The following is a 23,756-nucleotide window of genomic DNA, read 5'->3' as shown; positions in this document are numbered from 1 at the left end:
AGTGAGACACACAACTGTATGTGGTTAAGGCATGACTAACTCTCTGTACACTGCCTGTAACCAAGACAAATAATATATCACTATTACTATTTGTCCATTGAAATGTCTTACATGTTTGTCTTTACACCCTGTGTAAGCCTCCACTGCTGTAACCTGAGTTTCATTTCATCTCCACATGAGAGACTCCTGTTGGCATGACATTACAAGTTGTCATGGAACATTAAGGGTGATGCTAATTGGAGAGATTTGGTTACAAGATTTGTGTTATCAATAAAATATTAATCATGATTTATTTAATTCTCACAATAAAAACATGTAGCCTGTACAATGTTAAAATAAAACTCAAATTCTGTAATACCTACGTAATATAAAATGATCAGTCTGTATAATTAGTCATGCCATCACGTTCACACGCGTTGTTATTTTGAAGTCTGGGCACATCATTTAGGCTGTGCAGTTTCCGTTTTGTTTTGTTTTTACTTCCCTGTTTTTCCACAGAAAACGCAAACAGCCTCTCTCTCTTTCTCTCAACTCTTTGTCTTTGCTCCATTAGTGGTCATGCCCTGGCCTCTGGTTCCCATCTACCCTCTCATATAAAATTAATCAGCATGCACGCACACACACACACACACACACACTCCTGTCTCTTTCAGGGTAGGCAGTTATTGGCCCCTCCTCGTCTGTGGGCCGCAGCTGTAGCCCGAGTTACCATGACGTCACGCTGATTGATCGTTATCCTGAGAGGAGAGCGAGAGAGAGAGAAACTGATAACATAAGGGAGGTGGGACACAGAAACAAACAGGCAGACATGCAGTGAAAGGAGCCAGGATAAGAACGGGGCACGCAAAAAAAAAAGAGAGAGAAAGGACTACAGTGGCTGCAGGGGGGGGATAGTGTTTGTGCTGCAGTGTGTAGACGGAGGCTTTCCACAGTGTGAATTTGTGTGTTTACGGGTCTCCTCACCATGAGTTGTCAACCTCACGCACACCTGCTCGTTATTCTGCCTGTGAGAAAGTAATTCATGGGGGTCCATCGCCCGGCAGGGTCGGCACATTGAGGTGGCATAAGGTAGGGGCTAGTGTTTGTGTGTGTGTGTGTGTGTGTGTGTGTGTGTGTTCTCTACATGTTTGTCAGTGTTTGTCTCTATTTGGGTATGTGACCATATTTCTGAGTAGTTTTGTGTGTATTGTCATTTCAATACAGAGATAGAGAGAGAGAGAGATAGAGAGACGGAGATAGAGAGAGATGGGGAGGTTACTTGTCTAGCATTCTCCTGGGCCCTATAGTGTCAGGAGATTCAAGCTGTAAGCCGTGTGACTCGACAGAGAGCGTCAGGGATTGGCTGAGCCCAACTGTGACCTCAGCAAGCTGCTCCCTCCCTCCCTCTACACTCCACTCCCCCCCCACCTCCCCGTGCCACCACTTCTCCCTACCTCTCTCTCTCCGCCTCCCTCCCAACCACTCTTCCCCCTCTTCTTTTTTTTTTTTTCCTCCAAAAAGCTTTTTCTCCCCCCTCCTCTCAGCATCCTCGGCTGATTGTGCGGGTTAGAGCCGCAGTAGCAGCAGCAGCAGCAGCCATAGCAGCATCCATGGCTTAAGCCCCAGCTCTGATCGGCAGCTAGCCCAGCAAGCCCCCCCCCCCAACCTCCTCTCTCACTCCCTGGGCTAGTTGACAGGCGACGTCTGGGGGTGTTGGAAGCTTGCAGTTTGCCAGGGCGTTAGCCACACACACGGCTACTCTGCTGTTATCCAATCTACTGTATCTTTCCAATATTTATCAGTAACCAGGGGCTTCTCCTTTTCTGCCCCCTACCTCCTGCTTTCGTTCTAGGCTCCTTGGAGATAGAGGAATGCAAATCTGCAACCATGATGGAAGGTAAGATGTGATTCTTTTCATTTTTTTCCCCCCCTAATTCAGAGTTATTGTCCTATATGTTGTTGTCCCACTATGCCTCATCTGCTGGTAAATGTGTGTGTGTGTGGGCGCGCGCACATTGGGCTGTGTGTTTGGCAGCTTCAGATGTCATAAGCTGCCCTGCTATTTTGAGTGCATGCATTCCGGTGACTTGCATGTCATTCTGAGGGAAGGGCACAGTCATTTAGTATCTCTGGCAGAGATTCACAATGGCTAGGCTAATAAAACCGTGTATGTGCGTTTGTACGTCTTGTGTGTGTGCGTGTGTGTGTGTGTGTTTTTTTTTTTCTCCAACCGCCCCCCCCCCTTCCCATCGTAAAGGATTATTTGGATTTGTTGTGCAGGAGGGCTTATGTGCCCAGCTGGCTCACTCATATAAATTCTCTTTGTATGGTGTACCCTGACACACACACGGTGCATTAGGTATTTGTGTGCTGTTCACACCACAGTTGTGTTCAGTGCACACACACACACATATATATATATATATATAAATTGAGATCCATCTGTGTCGGGCTGAGAGCGTGAAAAAATACATTCTTAATTGTTGAAGTTCCGTGTCGCTTTAATTGATGACATCATGCGGGGCAGGCTAGAAATTGAAGGATGACTCCATATCTCCTCAGCAGGCAAATGAAAGCCTCCATCTATCCATCTCTCTGTTTAATCTGCCATTTTGCTCTCCAGTCTTCCCAAAATTCACATATCCGTTTTAGCTCTTGTGATCAACCTGCCCTTAAACACTCTTGCATTTTCTGGTTGGTTTTAAAGTCCATGATAGAGAGGCACGGAAATGGGCGATATTCCTTCTAGGCCAGTAGATGGGAACATCTTTCGATACAAATCTATGTCAAAGGATTTGTGTTGGTGGCGCTTGTTGAGGAACTTTACCATCCACGGTGAAATACATTTTCGCATGCAACATTAACTTTTGCTATATTGTCCAATGTGCTTAACTTAAATGAGGAAGGGAATGATTTTTGTGCATTGATTTTTTTTGCAAGAGAAAATTTCAGTGGACATTTTCCAATAGTGTGCAACGTCGATAGTTGAACTGGGTGATTATCATCGGCTGTTTTCAGCTGTGTCTGATCTATATCTGCTACAGGTCTGGTGATGCTATCCTAGGGGTCCGTTGGAGCACTGTGCGTCTCAATGGAGATGTTATAGAGGTTATGGTTATGCAACTATAGCCAACATTATAGTTTCCACAAAAAAAAGCAACCAAAATGATGTGATGTTGTTTTTGAGTGCACGATAAACACATCCACTCCCCCATCATCCCTCTGAAAGTTAATGTTTCACCATACCATTACTGAGCCGGCGTTTAGCCTCGCAGCATGCTGGCACCTCTGCTGGGCGTCAGTTTCCCCACAGATTTTAGGCACGGCTGCTCAATTCACCAACAGTCTTATAACGATTTTTATTGCTATCTTTGGTGCTTTGAATGCGGGCAGCGTGATATATCAGCAAGTGTTGATTTTGTCCATCTTTATCTAGTTTTATGGGCCATACACAGACACTCATCACAGTTATGCTTTTCTGTAGGTGATTGCAGGTTTGGACGCATTAGGTTGGAGTAGATAACGTAGAAATTAAACAAATGGCATTCTCATTACGTTAATTAGCCGGGTTATCTAATGTTTAGAATATAGAATAATTGAGGATGCTGTCTAATGCATGTTCGCCCCTGGGGCATCATAAGAATATGTACAGCTTTATTGGCTGTTGCTATCATACACGAGAAAGTGCACTTCTTATCCATGATCATCACAAGTGTGATGTCACAGCCATTGTCAATCACTGTCACTTTGTGTCAGATCATTTCCGAGATCATGCAGACCCATCAGGTACAGGCACAAGACATAAATGAAAAATAGTAAATTAGCTCTCTCAAGGTGATAGGTACATACAAATACCATCACCAACAGATTATGACCAGCTTCACCTTTGAAAGACTGCGTTTGCTTTCAGGCTATGGCTCCAGGGCTTCCTCCATCATATCTGCTTACTGTGTGTTTTGGAGGCTAAAGGCTAGCTCCTCCTTATACTGTATTACATGCACTGTTGGTGGGAAACCGTTTTTTTAAGGGGGCCGGGCAATAATGGAATTTCGTGGGCCGCTCTGGTGGCCGAGCGGAATAAACCGCCGTTCTTGCAGTCCGCTCGTCATGTGGCTGGGAGGTTCATATCCCAGACTCGCTGTAACCGGTCACGGCCAGAGCGTCCACGGGGTAAGGCATTCATTAGGCCACCCTTACCCGAGGGATAGTGGGTGTAGATCGGTGTAGTGATCGGGGACTCATCGTTCTCCAGCGACCCCTCTGGCCCACCCGGGCACCTGCAGCCAAGCAACTGAAAGCATTCTCCCTACGCCTCCTTCGCGGCCTGAAGTTGATGCAATCCATGCGAGGCTTCAGCGTGTAAACTAGCGAGAGCAGCCGACACGAGTTTGAAGGAAGCTGATGTTACGACTATCTCCTTCCTGTGGAAACATGAGCCAGGGGAGTTATTCGACAAGAGTTCCGGTCATATGCCAGTGGGTTAATCGGGTGGGATAAGGGGAAAAACTAGAAATAAATTTATTAAAAAAAATAATGGAATTTCATGATGTAGTTTGATGCACGATTTCGGTTCACAGTGCAAAATCAGAAATGCAGTCGCCTGATCACAAGCACAGCCAGAGGTACTGACAGGGGCAGAACATTGCCAGAGAGAGTCTTGCATGTCCTTGAGAATAAGCTGTCCTATAGACTAAATCCAAGGTGTTTAGGCCGGAGGTTCTGTTTTCTTTCACAGCAGGTAGTAAAAATGAGTTGCTGTCTCTGAGCCTCTTCTTTCCTCTCTCCTCCCACTCCCTCCTTTCTTTCCCTCACCTATCGTGGGAGTGATCTCCTGCCATGCCGGCATGTGTCATGGGCCAGGTGTTAGGTAACAGTTGCAGGGGGGAAAAAAGCGACCTTCTGCTAATAGTTTCCCTTCCATTAGAATGGCGGGCACAGGCTTAGCGTGGTCTGAGTGAGGGCTGGATTACAGTCAGGTGTTTAAAATTGGAAGCTAATCCTGGCTAGTACTGCTTTTTAAAGGCCCATGCTGCCCATGGTTGTCTCTGGGTAACAGCTGAGGTAAAGGACATCTATGGACACCTATTTAGTTTACATGTATGACAAGTGTAATAACAAAAAAAGTCCCTGGGGTGATAAGTATATTATTCAAGGCAAGGGGAACACAGTAAATAATCTGTTAGCATCAGGGATGGCCCTGCATGTGTCTAACTCTGCATCCAGGATGGCTGTGGGGCCACAGTGTGTTTGCTTGGCTTGTAAGTAGATCCTGGTTGAAGTAACACATCTCTGTTGTTCTGTACTCGGGATGGGCGCTTGCACTTGTGCGGGGCTAATTTTACTCACCGTTTAGTCAGTTAGCCTCCAGCTAACCATGCAGACAGACCGTTTTTGTTGGGTCTTGAGCCAAGGAGTCAAAGGTTGTTGAACTTTTGACATCACACGAGTCCCCTTGTCATTTAACATGTCCTTTTTATGGCATTTTCTGTTCAGTATTAGAGGAACGTTTCTAAGATCAGTCTCATTTCCCGCAGTACCCGTGTCCTGGGTATTAGCTGTGTGCATGGGTGTCTGCTGCTTTTTCCTTCTACCTTCTCGCCACAGGAATCAGGCTTCTGTAGGGCGGCGCGGTGCTTAAAGCTGGCCTTGGTTAAACCCTTTACATGAAATGTTACAAAACAGAGGTCAGAGAGGACATTCAAGGGCTCAACCTCATTTCTTAGATCTTAAGATATCACTTTATCTGACTACACCATCCAGTTATTTTCACTCCCACATCTTTATAATTGTGGCTGAGGTCGGAAGGGACTTTTTGGTCCAAAGTTAAGTGATGTGAGGTAAAGTTAATAAATTGGCTTTATTGTTTTAAATTTCCCTCCGACTGTCCGCTGTGTTTGTCGGCTGCGGTAAAGGATCCTGTAAGGATTCACGCGTAATTCTCAAGCAATCAATGATGTATTGTTTAGTGGAAATGTGCCTGACCATCAGAGAAGGTTGAGATCTGGCTTAGCTCACCTGTTCTCTAAATATTTTATGGATGTGAGTTAGGCAATGGGCAGAGGTGGAAAAATACAACCATAAGGTGTTTGTATATTCCTCCAAACAGTTGTAGATGTTAGTACACATTGTTAGTGCATTTTGGAGGTCCAGTTGTTTATATTGAGGAGTATAGTTAGGATTTGCACATGGGGTTATCCATAACTCATTATTGCTGTTATGACATGAAATATTACTGTCTCCAAACAAATCAACTTTTCAGTACCTTAAGCTGAATCTCCATCTGGCTAATATTTCTGTCAATGCAGATGTGTTGAATGTTTACTACCTTGCATCAGGCTCCATGGAAAATACCCAGCTTAGAAACTGTCATGAAAACTTTAATTTTAACTCAGCAATACCCACTGTGAGCACAGACATGATTTCCCTTGTTATTAGGGAAAACAGCTTCTCAACCCACACCCATGTTGTCTACCACTAATAGTACCAATTAAGGGCACAAGGTTATAGTTTTAGAAGCTTAACATTAGAACATTACCTTTCTATAACCTGGTATTACCCTCATATGAGGGAGGGGTGGTACTGAGGCTAGGACACTTCTGGTGCCATCCTATATCCATACCAGAGACTCAACGTCAGATGAAAATACATGGTTGCATAAACACACACACACACATGCTAAACTAACTGCTAGCCCATGCAGACCAGCAGTTCCGACACTCATCCTGGCTGGTGTTTGCTCTCTTGGAGAGGGAATCTTTTTTCTTTTTCTTTTTCTTTTTTTTTGATATGTTAGATATGTGTTTTTGTACTTTTGTAGTTTTTGTAGTTTTTTTGTTGTAGTTTGGACATATGTGTTCTTGTAGGTTCTGGATATGAGTTTTTGTCTTTGTGTTGCACTGCTGTGGGCTGGGGGCAACGATATTTCGTTTCATTTCATATACGCAAGTATATGAAATGAAATGACAGCTAAATGTTCCTGATTCCTGACATACACCCTCACTCAAATTCACATGCACATACATCATCATACAGAGAATTCACATGCACATGCATCATCATACATAGAATTCACATGCACATGGACCATCATACATACAATTCTCATGCACATGCATCATCATACATATAATGCACATGCACATGCATCATCATACATAGAATTCTTATGCACATGCATCATCATACATAGAATTCTCATTGAGCAGACACAGCATGCTTGTAGACAGGTGTTTGATCATCATAGTCCCCAGTTGCTGACTGCCATGCTGTTATCCATTTTCATCGAACAGGCCCGTTGAGCAGTAGAGGTGGGTGGTTGATAGACACAAACAGAGAGAGAGGCAAACGTGATGGTGGAGATAGTAGTGTCAGGGGTGCTGGTAGCTATACAGGGAATGCCTGCACTCAAGCAGAATATGGGTAACAGATGTGTTGGTGTTGTGCAGTAGAGCTTCCCTTATTGAAATAATCACTGAGTCCTATACATTGTGCATCAACATGGTGTCTCCAAATCAAGCTGAAACGCCCATACAAACGTGTTCCAAAAACCACCTTTAATGGTCTCGAATACCAGCACTTGAGATCATTTTAACCGGAAATTTCACAAGGAAGGTCCTAAGCATTTGCACAGATTCAATGGACAAGTTGGACAGACAACAGACAAGATTACTGATGACATCAGAAGGCTTTTAGGAGAAATTAATCCATGTCACCTGTCTATACAGATTCATTCCAGTCATCCAGATAGTGAAAGATCCCGCAGGGATTTAAAGCTATTCACCGGACGTTAGTTTTCAGTGTGAAGACTAGCATCTGACATTCTTGGAGACAAAATAGTGTGTGACATGACAGTTTTCTTTGCACATACTAGCATGCCACACAGAGGACTTTTTGAATATGTCAAAGAAGAAACGGGTCCTTTGTGGCATCATTCTGGTTACTTTCGCAGAACAGACATGCAGAGATTCAGGAAATATGGGTGGGGGAGGATATGTGCTTAGATTAAATTGTACTTTGTTTTGTTCACATTCTCTTCCACCCTATGTTTATTAACACGACAACACCCTATCATTCTCACACGGGGGACTCTTTATTCTGTATGCGATGTGTACACACACACACAGTCTAAGCTTATGTAGTGGTGTCGTAGATACAAGCACAGATAAACAGACATGTATATGTGTGATCCAGTGATAGCTGATGAATGATAAGAATCATCGTCTGCAGGTTGATGGAATCAAACAGCTGATGACAGAAGGCTTTGACAAATGTCTTTCCAGCACATGTCTACAGTCAACTCGAACAACGTGAAACACTTTTTGCCTTTGGCTAGACTGTGTCTCAACCTGTGTGAAGGTGCAATGACACGGGGAAGCTGTGAAAGTATGCAGAAGAAGATAGGTGAACCACCACAGGGTGTGTGAAAATACCATTTACTATTTCTTAGCGTTGTGAAGTACACGCTGCCTAAGTCTGGCTGTTTTTACCATTGGCTTTCATCACATAGTGTAACTATCTGTCCACATAGAGCTTGTGTCATGCAAAAATGTAAAAAAATTATTTGGTTGCTTTGAATGAAGTTCAAAGTATTGCAGTTAATATTGTCTGTTTCATAAGACGTCACTGTTCAGGCTTCCTTTTTTTCTCCTAGATATTTAAAAAAAACGGGATGGGAACTCTACTGTTAAGTATCAAAATGAATTCATAACATTGCTTCCCTTGCTCAAATGCCGACATTTGACTTAATAAAGTCTTCGTACTGTGCAACACGTTAAGAATATTCACCAGTTTCTGCAGTATGTCCTGAACTAGCGTGGACATTCGACTCATTCGGAGATTCACTTTTAATCTTAAAAGCAGCCCATTTCTGGCATCTGAGTGGCGTGGCGGTCTATTCCGTTGCCTACCAACACGGGGATCGCCGGTTCAAATCCCTACGTTATCTCCGGCTTGGTCGGGCATCCCTACAGAGACAGTTGGTCATGTCTGCAGGTGGGAAGCCGGATGTGAGTATGTGTCCTGGTCACTGCACTAGCGCCTCCTCTGGTCAGTCGGGGTGCCTGTTCAGGGGGAGGGGGAACTGGGGGGAATAGCGTGATCCTCCCACACGCTATGTCCCCCTGGTGAAACTCCTCACTGTCAGGTGAAAAGAAGCGGCCAGCGACTCCACATGGAGGCATGCGGTAGTCTGCAGCCCTCTCCAGATTGGCAGAGGGGGTGGAGCAGCGACCAGGACGGCTAGGTAAATAGGGTAATTGGCCAAGTACCACTGGGGAGAAAAAAAAAGGGGAGGAATACAGATAGACCTTCATCCTGAGAAAAACTGGCATGCTCAAACTTAAAATAATGATGATGTCTTGTGATAAGAGTTCAGCCATTTCATTCGCAATCTTTTCTAATACTGGTCGGCATGTCTTCCTCCCTGTACAGCTGGAATAGAGGCTGAAATCACAATGGAAAGTGTGTTTTATGTTTTGTGTTCACACTGCTGTGAAACAATTCTGATCTGTGTCCAATTTGAGGAAAAACCTGGGTCGTTTCACATTTAAGGTGCTGTATGAATGTGTCTCAAGCAACTTTTCTTTTTCCAATGGAAAATGGTTTTAACCTGAAAATGCCCATACAGGGATTAAAGGAGCCCTGCTGGCAGCCCCTACCGGTCATTTACTGTTTTTGGTGTGATTTGATTTGATCAGTGGCTAATGGATTACTCAGGAAAGCTGTATAAATATCTGTGTATCTGTGTTACCAGTGTCACCATGACATTATCTGCTTAGATGCTCCTGTTGCATGACGGATGTTTACAACAGGAATGGTTGAGTCCCAGGCCTATTGATGGATCTGGCCACATGTGTGCCGGCTACAGATAACAAAAGATAGTTCATTATCCAGATATTGACCTTCATGTTGCTGCAGATAAATACCCCGCTTGATTTCTAAACTATGTCAAAGTCTTGCGACTGATTGGACTTTGCTATCTGTTTGACTGCCTTTTTATCACCGTCTCTCGCCACCATAAGCATGTGGTCAGGTCACAGCCTGTGACCCTGGATTAGAAGGTCTTTTTCTCCTCTGAGACACTCGCACACGCAGGCAAAGGAGATAGTGGTTCGATGGCGGTGTCTCCAGACAGCGGTGATGGAAGCGACATGGTAGCTTTGAGAGCGATCCACAACACCACATCAGGAAAAAAAAGAAAAGAAAAAGAGACAGACGGGCTGAGAAGCTGCAAAGTAAATGCGGAGAGAGCGAGAAAATGAGACATGTAATTGGAGGAAGGACAATAAGCTCGGCGGAAAAAGACCTCGGGAAAACAGTCGGGAAGAATCGGGTAAACAGAATGAGGAGAGGGTGTGGAAAGAATACAAGATAACGTGAACCGTCCAAGCAGAGAAGAGATGGCTAGAGGGGAGGGTAAGACGCAGTGTAGAGACTCAGGTGCAGAGATAGCATGAGAGCAGAGGAGATAAATGGGAAGAAACGATGATAGCGTCACAATGCCAGCTGAAGGGGAGGGAGAGAGTGAGAAAGAGGAGAGGATGAAGTGATGCACTAAGGAGGAAGAGAGCACTGTAGTCATCGCTTCCCTGAATTGCAGTGTCTCTGTTCTGTTCAGTCACTTCCTGGCTTGCATGACACCGCTAGCTTTTGAGCATCCTGTCTGATCATTTGGTGGAGGGAGTTTAGTTTCTCTGGAGGCATCAGCAGCACTTTCTTGGATTCAGTAATTTCATTTATTTTTTATTTTAGTTCTTTAGTTTTTTTTTTTTTTTTTAGTTATGCATGTTCACTAAGAAGAAGAATTTGCAATACATTTTGATTGTAGTTGTTGGGGGATTGGGAAAGTAAATCAGACTTTCCTGCCCCCTTTTGGATAGTCTCATCTTGTTGAGGTCTTCATAGCGGCATATGCCGCACATGTCTGTAACCACTATCCATGGTTTTCACCTGTGTTTATTGGCCAAACCCCAGGTTAGTGCAGCTTAAAGCTGCTATGAAGAGTTTTTCACTGATTATTGAGCATAAGTCTTAATTTCATTCTGGTAAATCTGTAAGACTGACATGAGCAAATGAAGCCATCAGTGAGAAGATGAGCTATTGCTATATAATGAATCTGCATCGTCTTGTCTTGTGAATCACACTTGTCTCCGGGTCACATTCCCTGCAAAATCTTGCAAAACCATTTATGGCACACAGACAGGATGCATACCCACAATTGGAGTTACATGACGTCGTCGCTGTGCATCTCGGGAAATACCTGTTTTTCCAGAAGACCTCTGCACCCCTCACTCTTCTCTTCGAAACAAACACAGAAAGCAGCCAGAAGGTGACTGTAGATCTTTGGAACAATGAAGTCATTCTGCTGTTGAACACTACCGCTTTTGTCAACAGCGTCGCGCAAAGTCAACAAAAAAATTCGACACCCCTCATAACCGCTTTTAATTTTTACTTGCTAAGGCAATGCTTTTCTTGTGCGAAGATGTGTTTTGTTTATCACCCACAAACCTTGTCACGTCACAGATTTCAGCCAGGTGCCTCCATCACTCTCCGGGCGTTACGGCACATGGTGAAAACTGGCTTTGTTGCTCGCCTCTCTTCCTCTGCTTCAGCTTTGTGCTTCCAGCAACCAGCCCATTCAATCTGAGAACCTTTCTCTTCTTTCTTTCTTGGAGAGATTTTGCACTCTTCTCTTCTCCAGAGTGTCTCTCATTTCCTGTTGTCCTGTTGATGTGGACCCCCTCCCCCTTCTCCAGCTCCTCCCATCTGGACATTTCCCTTTCTATCCGCATCGTCTTTTATTTTGAAAAGCGCAGTAAGAAGGGACACAGAGATGGGAAGGGGGTTGATGGGGGATACCCTCGGGAAAGTTGGATTTATTTTGGCCATACATTATTAATGGATTAAATGCGTAATGCATTCAGCTCCCAAGCTGACTGTTAGTGCTTGGCTTCAGTCTCATCAGTTCTCTTGGATTTTAATTAGTGCTTTCAAGAAAGCACCATGAATTAAAAATTTAACCAAAATGGAGGAAATTTGTTTTGTTTTTTTTTAACATTGATCCTCTCCATTTTTTAGCAAAATTTTACGACACCTGATCTCACTCTGTCTCACCAGAATGCCTCTCTACTGGTGTACGGATCGATATTTTGCAACAGCGTACAACTTTGTGTTGTGTTATTTTGTGATCAGTGAATCTTTGATGTTGTTGTGCTAAGATGGGTTGTGGTGTGCCAGAGTAGATCTTGCAATAGTTTTAAGTTTAATCAGTTGGAGTAAGGGTTTGTATTTTCTGAGCTGAAAACACACTGGTGTGGACAAAAGGGTAGTAGAGCCGATTGTGATTTTTTTATTTTGATTTGATTATGATGTACTTTATTAATCCCCGTGGAGAGATTATGCTCTGCATTTAACCCATCCTAGCTGTGTAGCTAGGAGCGGTGGGCAGCCGCTGTGCAGCACCCGGGGACCAACTCCAGTTCGTCTTGCCACACCTCGGTCAGGGGCACAGATAGGAGTATTAACCCTAACACGCATGTCTTTTTGATGGCAGGGGAAACCGGAGCACCCGGAGAAACCCCACCACAGACATGGGGAGGACATGCAAACTCCACACAGAGGACGACCTGGGATGACCCCCAAGGTTGGACAAACACGGAGTTCGAACCCAGGACCTTCTTGCTGTGAGGCGACAGCGCTAACTGCTGGGTCACCATGCCGCCAAATAAATTCACCTAAAAAGAGACGACATCATGTGGTGGCCTTGAGGGGCTAAATCTAGGCAAATTCTTCCTGAATAAAATGTACACGATGATCAACCCCATCATCCAATTTGCTGATGTCAAATGGGGGGAGGTGGTATCAAAGGCACCAAGACTCGTATGATGTTGCAGTTTGAGGGATTATGTTCAGTGACCATCTAGAAGTTACACAGTGTGTTTAAAAACTGTCGAGGCTTCCACTGATGGTTAATGCCAGAGTAATGTGACCTTCTGTGAGCAACGGCTGTCATGTACATACAAGCAAAAGCCGATGGAAAACGTCCTTGGAAAAAGCCCTGGAAAATGATATCTCTTTAAAACGAGTGGGAACCCTGCGTTTGTTTGATTTGCTTGATATTAGCAGGCATACTTGTTGAAACAACGCCCTCTTGGCTGGTGTATTGTCCAATGGATCCCTTTATTTGTACTATCTGTGGATGTATCTGCTAGCCGCGGTCTGTGTCCATGTTCACTGTGTGGCTGTGTGCCAGAGTTGTACAAACAGCTGTCGATTCCAGTGAGTGGAGGAGGCACTGACGCAGTGACGTGAAGACACATCCACAGGAAGAGATTAGTAGCATGTGGACTGCTGTCGGGAGGGCGCAGAGATGCAACGATGGAGGGATGACTGGGAGATTGCTGGTCGGATTGACCGAGGCGGTGAGGCAGGGGATGGATCGAGGGAGGGAGAAGGGGGAGAAAAAGCCTCGGGTGAATGCGAGGATGGAAGGATGGAATAAAGAGAGGATGAATGAAAGAGAAGAGTGTGATTAAAAAGAGAATCGGTCACATCATCGTGGGTGCAAGCATCCATAGCCGGTTGTTTGTGAGATATTGAAGGCTTGCACGGTTTGTATGTAGACTGGGTTGTGTAGGAACCGTGTGTAGTGTGTGCAAAAGAGATGTCTGTGTGTACACCCTCTTTTTGTGCACCACTGGTTAAATATTTTGGTAACACTTTCTATGATGCTTGCGTCTATAACACCCTATAAGCATCTATAACGCCTTATAAGTGTAGCTATAAGTCATTGTAAGATTCATTATAACCATGTATACGCCCTCACAACACCTCATAACCACCTTTATGGTACATTATGTCAATTTAAAATGGATTTATGCATTATAAATATGTCATCATTAGCCTGTTTATCTGTCAGATGTCATAATGCATCATAGCTGACTTGTTTTGCTGAAGTTTTGTAGAGGTGCATAATGAGACCTCAGTGCTATTTCACAGTCTTCAGCAATAGCCGTTAGTCATTGTAATACACATTATAGGAAAGTATGGGCGTTATAGATGCAATAGATGTTCATACGGTGATATAGATGCTTATAGGGCGTTATAGATGCAAGCTTCATAGAACGTGTTACCAATATTTTTTCCCCTAATTCTTTCCTTGTATGACTGAAAAAGCACTAAGTAAAACAGGTTTTTGTAATTATCTATCTATCTATCTATCTATTATTGTTAGCTGTGACGTCCCTGCCATTAATGATTATTATCAGTAGACGGTGTCACACACGCATACACATACACGCTCTCTCACTCTCTCACTCACTCTCTCTCTCTTACACACACTTTTGTACACAAAGTATGTTTGCTCGCATCTGAATCTCAGTCAGGAGAATTGATATGTTTGCAGATATGACTGTCTAACTGATGTCGTTGGCCCTGAACACATGCCTAGATAATTTAGCTGTCTCTTCGTCAGTAGTCACTGTGAAATGGGAAGGAGGCATCGACTCAGCTTGCAGGTCTTGGAGAGGCATGCAACACTCTCATTATCCTGTGGTTTTGAATACAGCCCACCATCATTTTTCATCTTTCGTATGTTTTCACCCTTCTCGGTTGAATACTATGGAATAAAGATTTGACGGTTAAAAAAAAAATTACAAATAACTACCTTAAGTTTTTTTTTTCTTTTTGTGTGTTTCTATTGATCACTAGACTGTCATGTCCAAGGAACAGATTTTTCAACCCATCTGTTGTGATTCCTGCTAAAACGGATGGTTCTAGTTATTTTACTGGAAATTGATACTGAAATGATACTGGGGCCAGATCATTTCATTTCTCTTCACTGAGAATAATTCATTCATTCATTTATGTTTATCAATTTTGGATATTAACATGTGCAGCTGTCCAGTTGACGGAGTTCAAAACTTACTCATATGTCTCTTTACAGTATAATATACAACTGCTGGAGCTCGCTGGTTTGAATCCCCGTGTTACCTCCGGCATGGTTGGGCGTCCGTATAGACACAATTGGCCATGTCTGCGGGTGGCTAGCCGGATGTGGGTATGTGTGTCCTGGTCGCTGCAGTAGCGCCTCTGCTGGTTGGTCAGGGTGCCTGTTCGGGGAGAGGGGAGGGGGAACTGGAGGGAATAGCGTGATCCTCCCATGTGCTACGCCCCCCCCCCCCCACGGTGAAACTCCTCACTGTCAGCTGAAAAGATACAATTGGGGAGAAAAAGGGGGAACAATCCAAAAGGGAAAAAAAATATAACTGCATGCATATAAGTATAGACCTACATATTGTACATAGTACACGGGATAGAGTGCTTTGTACCGTTTTGCTTATGCAGCTTCACTCTTTCAGGGAAGTGGGAGCGGATGAGTATCCTCAGCACTCATGACGCTTTGAATGATGGGAATGAGTAATTGCATGGGGCTTTACAGTGTGTTATTGGCTTTCTGTTTGCTGTCAGATGAATAGCTGTGATTCATTATTTGGTGGGTAGCAGCCTTATCTCTGAGATTGTTGATTTATAGTCCAAAGATACTTGGGGGGGACCCGGGGGGGAAACCCCCACCCACCCACCATCGACTTCAGCAGCTTTGTTCTTGGCTTTCCTTGTGTGTGTGCGTGTGTGTGTGGGGTGGGGGTGGAGATGGTGGGTAGGTGTTGGCAGTGAGCACACTGAATCATCACTATTTTGATATTGAATAATGACTGTTGGTATTAACATGATGAATGTGTGTCGAGGTATTCATGCTTCTGGCTCCCCTTTGTACTTGGGTGTCTTTCTGTTTGAGAGAGGGTGTGTGTGTGTGTGTGTGTGTGTGTGTGTGTGTGTGTGTGTGTGTGTATGTATTTTATTTTTATGGCTATGCATATCTAGTTATGTATGTATGCAAGTCCCTGTGTACATGTGGGAATTAAACTGTGTATGCGAGGTACGCTGGATCTGAATAAACGAAAACAATGAAAACATAACCGATGAAGGATGGCCCGTTCGGTATTACATACATCGGGGCTTTGAGTTTGACTTGACTTTTCATTGTTCAAATGAAATTTTCCGGGCATCTGATCACTGCTGATGCTGATGCTGCAGAGGGTCCTCTGCCGGCCATTGTCCCGGAGACCGTCTGATGGATGACTCACGGCAGATAGGATTTCATTAGCAGACATCAGACCATCCACAGAATAGAGGAGCCATTGATTTTTACCTTATCAGCAGAGAGGGGGAGAAAGAGCATGAGACGGGGCAAAGAGAGCTAATGGGAGCAGGAGAGAGGGAGAGGAGAGGAAAGTGGGAGTCGAACACTGCAAACGAGGAGAAACTGCATGAGTGAAACCAAAATACCCAGGACAAAGGCGCTCATCGTGTCAGTGCTCACCCAGAGACGCTGGTGAGGAAAACTAGATAGCCAGTCTGTATCTGAGGAGAATGAAAGATGGCCACGCAGGTTGTTCGATTGTGTTATTTTTGTGAGTCACTGTGATGGTGCTAACGGATGACTGTTGTCGAAGGTATATTAAGAGAGGCTTTTTTTCTCACACTTTTCCCATTTACCCCTTTAAGTACAAGGGGTGCATTTTACAGTTGGTTCTAGATACATAATATCAGTGGGGTGCCTAGTCCATTTGTTAGATTGCTCATTTTGGGTCTGGCCTAAACCAGACCCAATGCCGTCATTAGCCAAATGAAGAAGGTCAAGCTACACATGGATATTTGTTCTGTTTCCTGGAATCACTTGCTAAAAAAAAAGACTGCGAGTGGGGATTTTGATGGTTGTGGCATACCCTGTTGTTAGTATTGTCCACTTATTTCTGTCCACTGTTGTGACATACCAAGGAAACCTCAGGTTGCAGGACTTTTTGTCTGACAGCCCAATTGATTGTGCTGAGAGAGAGAGAGACAGCAGAGAGAGACACTCTTAGAGACAGAGGAGAGAGAGAGACGCTCTCTTAGAGACAGAGGAGAGAGAGAGACACTCGTAGAGACAGAGGAGAGAGAGCGAGATACTCTTAGAGACAGCAGAGAGAGAGATGCTCTCTTAGAGACAGAAGAGAGACACTCTTAGAGAGAGAGAGAGAGAGACTCTGAGACAGCAGAGAGAGAGACACTTAGGACAGAGGAGAGAGCGAGAGAGAGAGACTCTTAGAGACAGAGGAGAGAGCGAGAGAGAGACTTAGAGACAGGAGAGAGAGAGAGAGAGACTCAGAGACAGAGGAGAGAGTGAGAGAGAGACTCTTAGAGACAGGAGAGAGAGAGAGAGACTCTTAGAGACAGAGGAGAGAGCGAGAGAGAGAGACTCTTAGAGACAGAGATGAGAGCGATGGAGACAAACTGATCAAGACCAGGAGTGAAGAAATGGAGAATAGGCAGAGGGAAGTACCGAGAGAGAGAGAGAGAGAGACAGATATTGATATCACATCCCTTACCCTGGACATCTGGACGTATAGACAGCTTGTCAGATTGTGCTATTCCTCCTGCAACACTGGCAGCAGAAAATAACTTGGACAGAGCATGTGAACCGATAGCCAAGATTATTTTTACACCTTTCTTTTCTTTTTTTGTGCTGTATAACGTGGCGAGAGGAAAATGTCAAGAAGACATGAAAGATTAAGTGGAACAATGGGTGGTGACTTGCAGATTGGATGAGTAGCTCGCAAGTTGTCCGTCGACATGTTTCGCAGGGTGCACCACAGCGCGCCCCGCTCACAGCCAAATGTTCACAGAGGCTGGCGTTCGCACGGATTGAGATTCTCCGCCGGCCATTTATTCAGCATGCCTTCATAATCACTGGGCTGGGCAAACCCAAAAGGCTGGATTGCAATTTGTCTATATTTCATGGTTAGGATGATGAGGAGGTAAAGTACAGTTTCCTGTCACCGCTAAGCTGACCACCATCCACAGCCGAAGACGATGTAAACATTTTGTCACCAGTGGGAGTGCCTTCCCCGTTCCCAAGGACACTCTGCATAACTGGGTCTTTAGTTGTACATCGACTCAGTAACACTCTGATCTATGAAGGCGGTTTTAAGTTCGTTTGCCTTAAAAGACAACCAAACTGCAAATTCTGAATGTTAGACAAGTTGCACTCCACCCATGCCAAAGACTTTTTTTCTTTTTCTTTTTTTAGAAAAACGAGGTCAGGGCGTATGGGTCACATATTCCATTGTCTATCAACATGGGGGTCGCCGGTTCGAATCGCCGTGTTGCCTCCGGCTTGGTCGGGCGTCCCTATAGACACAATTAGCTGTGTCTGCTGGTGGCGAAGCCAGATGTGGGTACGTGTCATGATCACTGCACTAGCGCCTCCTCTGGTCGGTCGAGGTGCTTGTTGTTGGGGGGGAGGGGAAACTGGGGGAAGTAGCGTGATGCTCCAACGCGCTAAGTCCCCCTGGCGAAACTCCTCACTGTCAGGTGAAAAGAAGTGGCTGGCCACTCCACATGTATTGGAGGAGGCATGTGGTAGTCTGCAGTCCTCCCTGGATTGGCAGAGGGGGTGGAGCAGCGACCGGGACGGCTCGGAAGAGTGAGGTAACTGGCCAGGTACAATTAGGGAGAAAAAGGGGAAAATTTAACAAAAAAAGAAAAACAAGGAAGTTTTGTTCCCTGTCCATAATGGCTTTGTCATAAGATGTAATGCAACACTAAACTCATTGCAAACATTTTCTTTTTCGCCGTCAGTCAAATAAAAAGTCAGATTGTTGCTTTTGTGTAAGGGGATGCTATGGGAATACAACCTCCCCATGTCAATCTGAATTAATTAAATCTGAAAATAAACGGTTGCAGTGTTACCCCCGCGAGCAACACTGCAGAAGAGAGAGATCCATTTTATTGAAGTAATAAATCCACAGTAGCAGCAAGTCAAAAAGAAAACGCTGTTAAAAGCACCGTAATTTACAGTCAGTTAGTTAGCGTTTGAACCCTAAACTTTTGCCGAGTGAAGGGTAAGTAGAGAAGAACAGACAATGACTACTGTGGTTAATCTTCGGTGGCCAGCAGATGGTTAAAGTGGCTCGCTCCCAGAGCGCCGCTTATTGGAGGCTCGTGTTCAGACCGGCCAGCTGGAGAACTTTAGACCCAGCTGAGCGGCAGCTCTCATCATATTAGCACCCACATGAACTTTCCAGTGAGATCGTAAACGACACTTTTCTTGGTTTAGTGCTGTATGGGCGGCTGACTTCACCATAACACTGAGTGTAAAGGTGGTGCAGGGCCCTCCCTCGAGGATGAATTGTTAAACCCAAATGCTTCTTAGGGGTGGGATGGGTGCAGTGCACAATGTAAGAGAAGGGCTTTTGATAACACTTTCTATGAAGCTTGCATCTATAACACCCCATAAGCATCTATAACGCCCTATAAACATCTATTGCATCTATAACACCCATGCTTTCCTATAATGTGTATTACAATGACTAACGGCTATGGCTGAAGGCTGTGAAACAGCACTGAAGTCTCATTATGCATCTCTACAAAACTTCAACAAAACAAGTTGGCCATGATGCATTATGACATCTGACAGATAAACAGGCTAATGATGACATTTATAATGCATAAATCCGTTTTAAATTGACAATGTATCATAAAGGTGGTTATGAGGTGTTGTGAGGGCGTATACATGGTTTTAATGAATCTTACAATGACTTATAGCTACACTTATAGGGCGTTATAGATGCAAGCTTCATAGAAAGTGTTATGACCACTAAAAGGATAGGTTGAGCTACATCAACATGCCAAATGGGGAAATGAAGAGGTTCGAAGCTCATCCTTGACCGTGTATCTTTAGACCTGTTGGCTGGATTAAGATGAATGTCCCACACTGTGCAATATACACTCACTGGCCATTTCATTATTAGGCACACCTGTCCAACTGCTCGTTAACGCAAATTTCTAATCAGCCAATCACATGGCAGCAACTCAATGCATTTAGGCATGTAGACATGGTCAAGACGATCTGCTGCAGTTCAAACCGAGCATCAGAATGGGGAAGAAAGGTGATTTAAGTGACTTTGAACGTGGCATGGTTGTTGGTGCCAGACGGGCTGGTCTGAGTATTTCAGAAACTGCTGATCTACTGGGATTTTCACGCACAACTATCTCTAGGGTTTACAGAGAATGGTCCGAAAAAGAGAAAATATCCAGTGAGCGGCAGTTCTGTGGGTGAAAATGCCTTGTTGATGCCAGAGGTCAGAGGAGAATGGCCAGACTGGTTCGAGCTGACAGAAAGGCAACAGTAACTCAAATAACCACTCATTACAACCGAGGTATGCAGAAGAGCATCTCTGAACGCACAACACGTCGAACCTTGAGGCAGATGGGCTACAGCAGCAGAAGACCACACCGGGTGCCACTCCTGTCAGCTAAGAACAGGAAACTGAGGCTACAATTCGCACAGGCTCACCAAAATTGGACAATAGAAGATTGGAAAACCGTTGCCTGGTCTGATGAGTCTTGATTTCTGCTGCGACATTCGGATGGTAGGGTCAGAATTTGGCATCAACAACATGAAAGCATGGATCCATCCTGCCTTGTATCAACGGTTCAGGCTGGTGGTGGTGGTGTAATGGTGTGGGGGATATTTTCTTGGCACACTTTGGGCCCCTTAGTACCAATTGAGCATCGTGTCAACGCCACAGCCTACCTGAGTATTGTTGCTGACCATGTCCATCCCTTTATGACCACAGTGTTCCCATCTTCTGATGGCTACTCCAGCAGGATAACGCGCCATGTCATAAAGCTCGAATCATCTCAGACTGGTTTCTTGAACATGACAATGAGTTCACTGTACTCAAATGGCCTCCACAGTCACCAGATGTCAATCCAATAGAGCACCTTTGGGATGTGGTGGACCGGGAGATTCGCATCATGGATGTGCAGCCGACAAATCTGCAGCAACTGCGTGATGCTATCATGTCAATATGGACCAAACTCTCTGGGGAATGTTTCCAGTACCTTGTTGAATCTATGCCACGAAGGATTAAGGCAGTTCTGAAGGCAAAAGGGGGTCCAACCCGGTACTAGCAAGGTGTACCTAATAAAGTGGCCAGTGAGTGTATATTTCTCCCGCTAAGGCTCTTTAATGCATTTTGCCCCCCCACCCCCTCTGCCGATCCGGGGAAGGCTGCAGACTACCACATGCCTCCTCCGATACATGTGCGGTTGCCAACTGCTTCTTTTCACCTGACAGTGAGGAGTTTCGCCAGGAGGATATAGCATGTGGGAGGATCACGCTATTTCCCCCAGTCCCCCCCCGAACAGGTGCCCCGACTGACCAGAGGAGGCGCTAGTGCAGTGACAAGGACACATACCCTCATCCGGCTTCCCACCTGCAGACACGGCCAATTGTGTCTGTAGGGATGCCCAGCCAAGCCGGAGGTAACACGGGGATTCGAACCGATGATCCCCCATGTTGGTGGGCAATGGAACAGGCCACCACACTACCTGGACGCCCCCTTAGTTTCTGTGTTGCTTCAGAAAAATCATGTAATAGTAACTCTAGTGTGAAAATGCGGTATACTGCTTTTGCCCCTTGCAAAATGTCTGTATACTCCGAAGAGCACAAATCAGTTATACTAATTTACACAGTTTGTGTCCTAGTCAGTTTAACTCTCCCTTTTCCCATGTTCACCATATGGGGGGACTCGTCTAAATTGTGAATTGTCAGAGGTGTATTTAATGTGTCCTCAGTGGATTTGTCTTCTTCTTTTCCAACTTAGCCTCGTAGAAAATAAGAAAGCCCGTTCATAGAAACCAGGGTTTTTAAATGATACCTCTGATCTCAGAAGGAAAGGATCTTCATATGTGAGTGTATATATGTATATATTATTTGTTCTGCAAGGGGGGAGCAGAGTTGACATTAGCCAGTGCAGGCCTCTGGTTGTCTCTACTGTTTATACTGTGAGTAGAGCAAAGTTATGGGATTCTTTATAGTGTGCGTGCGTGTGTGCTTGCCTGCCCCTACGGCAGTTTTTCAGTGCAGGGCCCACAACATCTAAATCCTTCATTGTTTCGCACATTAACGGCCCAAAACACAATGTCCCAGCAGACAGAAGGTTCTCCTTTTTAAATTCATTTCCAACAAGGTTTTAATAGCGCCTCAGGTTGACAGGTGTTCAAATGGGATGAAGAAATTTACTTTTTTTTTTTTTTTTATAAATTTTTTATTGGGGTTTTAAAGACAAAAAAATATAACAAACAAGAACAGAGGGGGCATATAACAGCCCCCACATCACATCCCCCTCCCTTCCAATAACACGGTCCCCTGAAAATAAATAAACATAAATAAATGAATAAAAATAAAAAATACACAGACAACATCAGGAGAAAAAGAGAAACGAGGGAAAAAAAGGGAAGGTACAAACGAGAAAAAGTAAACGAGGCTTGGTCTAAATTAATATAAATGAAAAATTTAAATTTGCATTTTTGTATATTCAGGAAAACAAAAATTAAAATGCATTCTCATTTTAATGGTTGATCTTGCATTTTTTTTTTGGTAAATGTTGTGCACATTCCTATTGAAAGATTTCCAACTTAAAGAGCATTGGTATTAGTTTTAAAAAGTAAGTAAGGGGGCTTTGTTTTTCCAGAGTGAACACTTTATCGAGTCGTTTTGGTGGAGGCAAAATAGTGGGAACACGCCCCAAGGGTTTAAAAAGCATTGGCTAACTGGGCGTAAGAGTGATGGTGTGTTCCCCCAAAAGTGATTCCAGATCTTGTGGTTCATAAAAGTTTCATTCTTTCTCCCTTTCTCTCTCTTTTCCTCTCAGTCTCACTATTCACCCGCTCCCTCCCTTTCCCAAATCCACAGAGCAGAACAGTTTGTGTGGATAATACGTTTTCAAGGAATGTCCCCTCCCAGAGATTCTTTTAATAGGCTCTTCTCCTGGTCTTAATGAACCAAGGACACCGCAGTCCATTGCCAGGCTGGATCTGACCAAACCTATCATTTGGGTGTGAGGAGGGGCAGGGCGGGATGGGGTGGAGTGTGAAACCTCCCAAACACAGGACGGACTAGGATTCATTGTGGGAGAGAGTAAGGGAGATGAAATCCACAGGAATTTGGGCCTGCTTTTCTATCATTGGAATAAGAAATGGGACATGAAGGAGAAGGACAGCAAGGATGGCAAAGGGGAGGAAGAGGTAGAAGGAAGGGACGCGGTCTCTCTTTAAAGATGGAGTCCTCCCATGCCGAGTCGTTTATTTTTAAAGCAAAGCTTGTCAGATCTCGGTGTCTTCTTCAAGCCAGGGAGAAATGTCAGTACGGAAGACACTCCTGTTTCTCTTTTCCTTCCATGCAGCCCATGTTTCTTTCTGTCCTCATTTTCATAATTGTTTTCTACAAACAGAGTAATTTCCTGTGTTCCCTGGGCACTGAGAAGGAGAACATGACCCGGCTCTGCCCGAGCCACTGATACATATCAGCAAGACCGCAAACAGTCAAGGGACCACATCATGCATGACACTGCATGCTGCTTCTATTGAAAATTTCATTTTCAGCAGACTGATATTCTGTTTGATAATCTCCGTCTCTGTCTAATTACGCACACGTACACACAAACAAACACACACACTCATTCCCTGTCTCTGGCATTGTTGCGCAATCAGAGGGCACGGTAGCTGCCAGACATCTGATTGGCTGCTGTGAAAGAGTAAAAAAAAAACCCCAAAAATGATGTGGGATCTCTTCGTCTCCTTGTTCCCCCTCTGTCTTTCTTTTGCTTTCCCCTCATCCCTCTTCATGTCTTTCACTCCTGCTGCTCCCTCGCTTGCCTTTTCTTTTGGAT

General features: G+C 44.5%; 1 protein-coding gene across 1 annotated transcript in view; it reads left to right on the top strand.

Annotated features, from left to right (window-relative positions):
* The first annotated feature begins 923 nt into the window (after nucleotides 1-923).
* sgip1a (SH3GL interacting endocytic adaptor 1a) overlaps nucleotides 924-23,756 on the top strand; it is a 104,734-nt gene continuing 81,901 nt past the window's right edge. The window contains exons 1-2 of the mRNA XM_056276475.1: nucleotides 924-1,068; nucleotides 1,832-1,876. Coding sequence (XP_056132450.1) covers nucleotides 1,867-1,876 — 10 coding nt within the window. The 5' untranslated portion in view covers nucleotides 924-1,068; nucleotides 1,832-1,866. The remainder of the gene's footprint in view (nucleotides 1,069-1,831; nucleotides 1,877-23,756) is intronic.

Source organism: Lampris incognitus, chromosome 3, assembly GCF_029633865.1.
Source record: "Lampris incognitus isolate fLamInc1 chromosome 3, fLamInc1.hap2, whole genome shotgun sequence".
Taxonomy (NCBI): domain Eukaryota; kingdom Metazoa; phylum Chordata; class Actinopteri; order Lampriformes; family Lampridae; genus Lampris; species Lampris incognitus.
The sequence above is the reverse complement of the archived record's forward strand: the minus strand, read 5'-3'. Positions and strand labels throughout refer to the sequence as shown.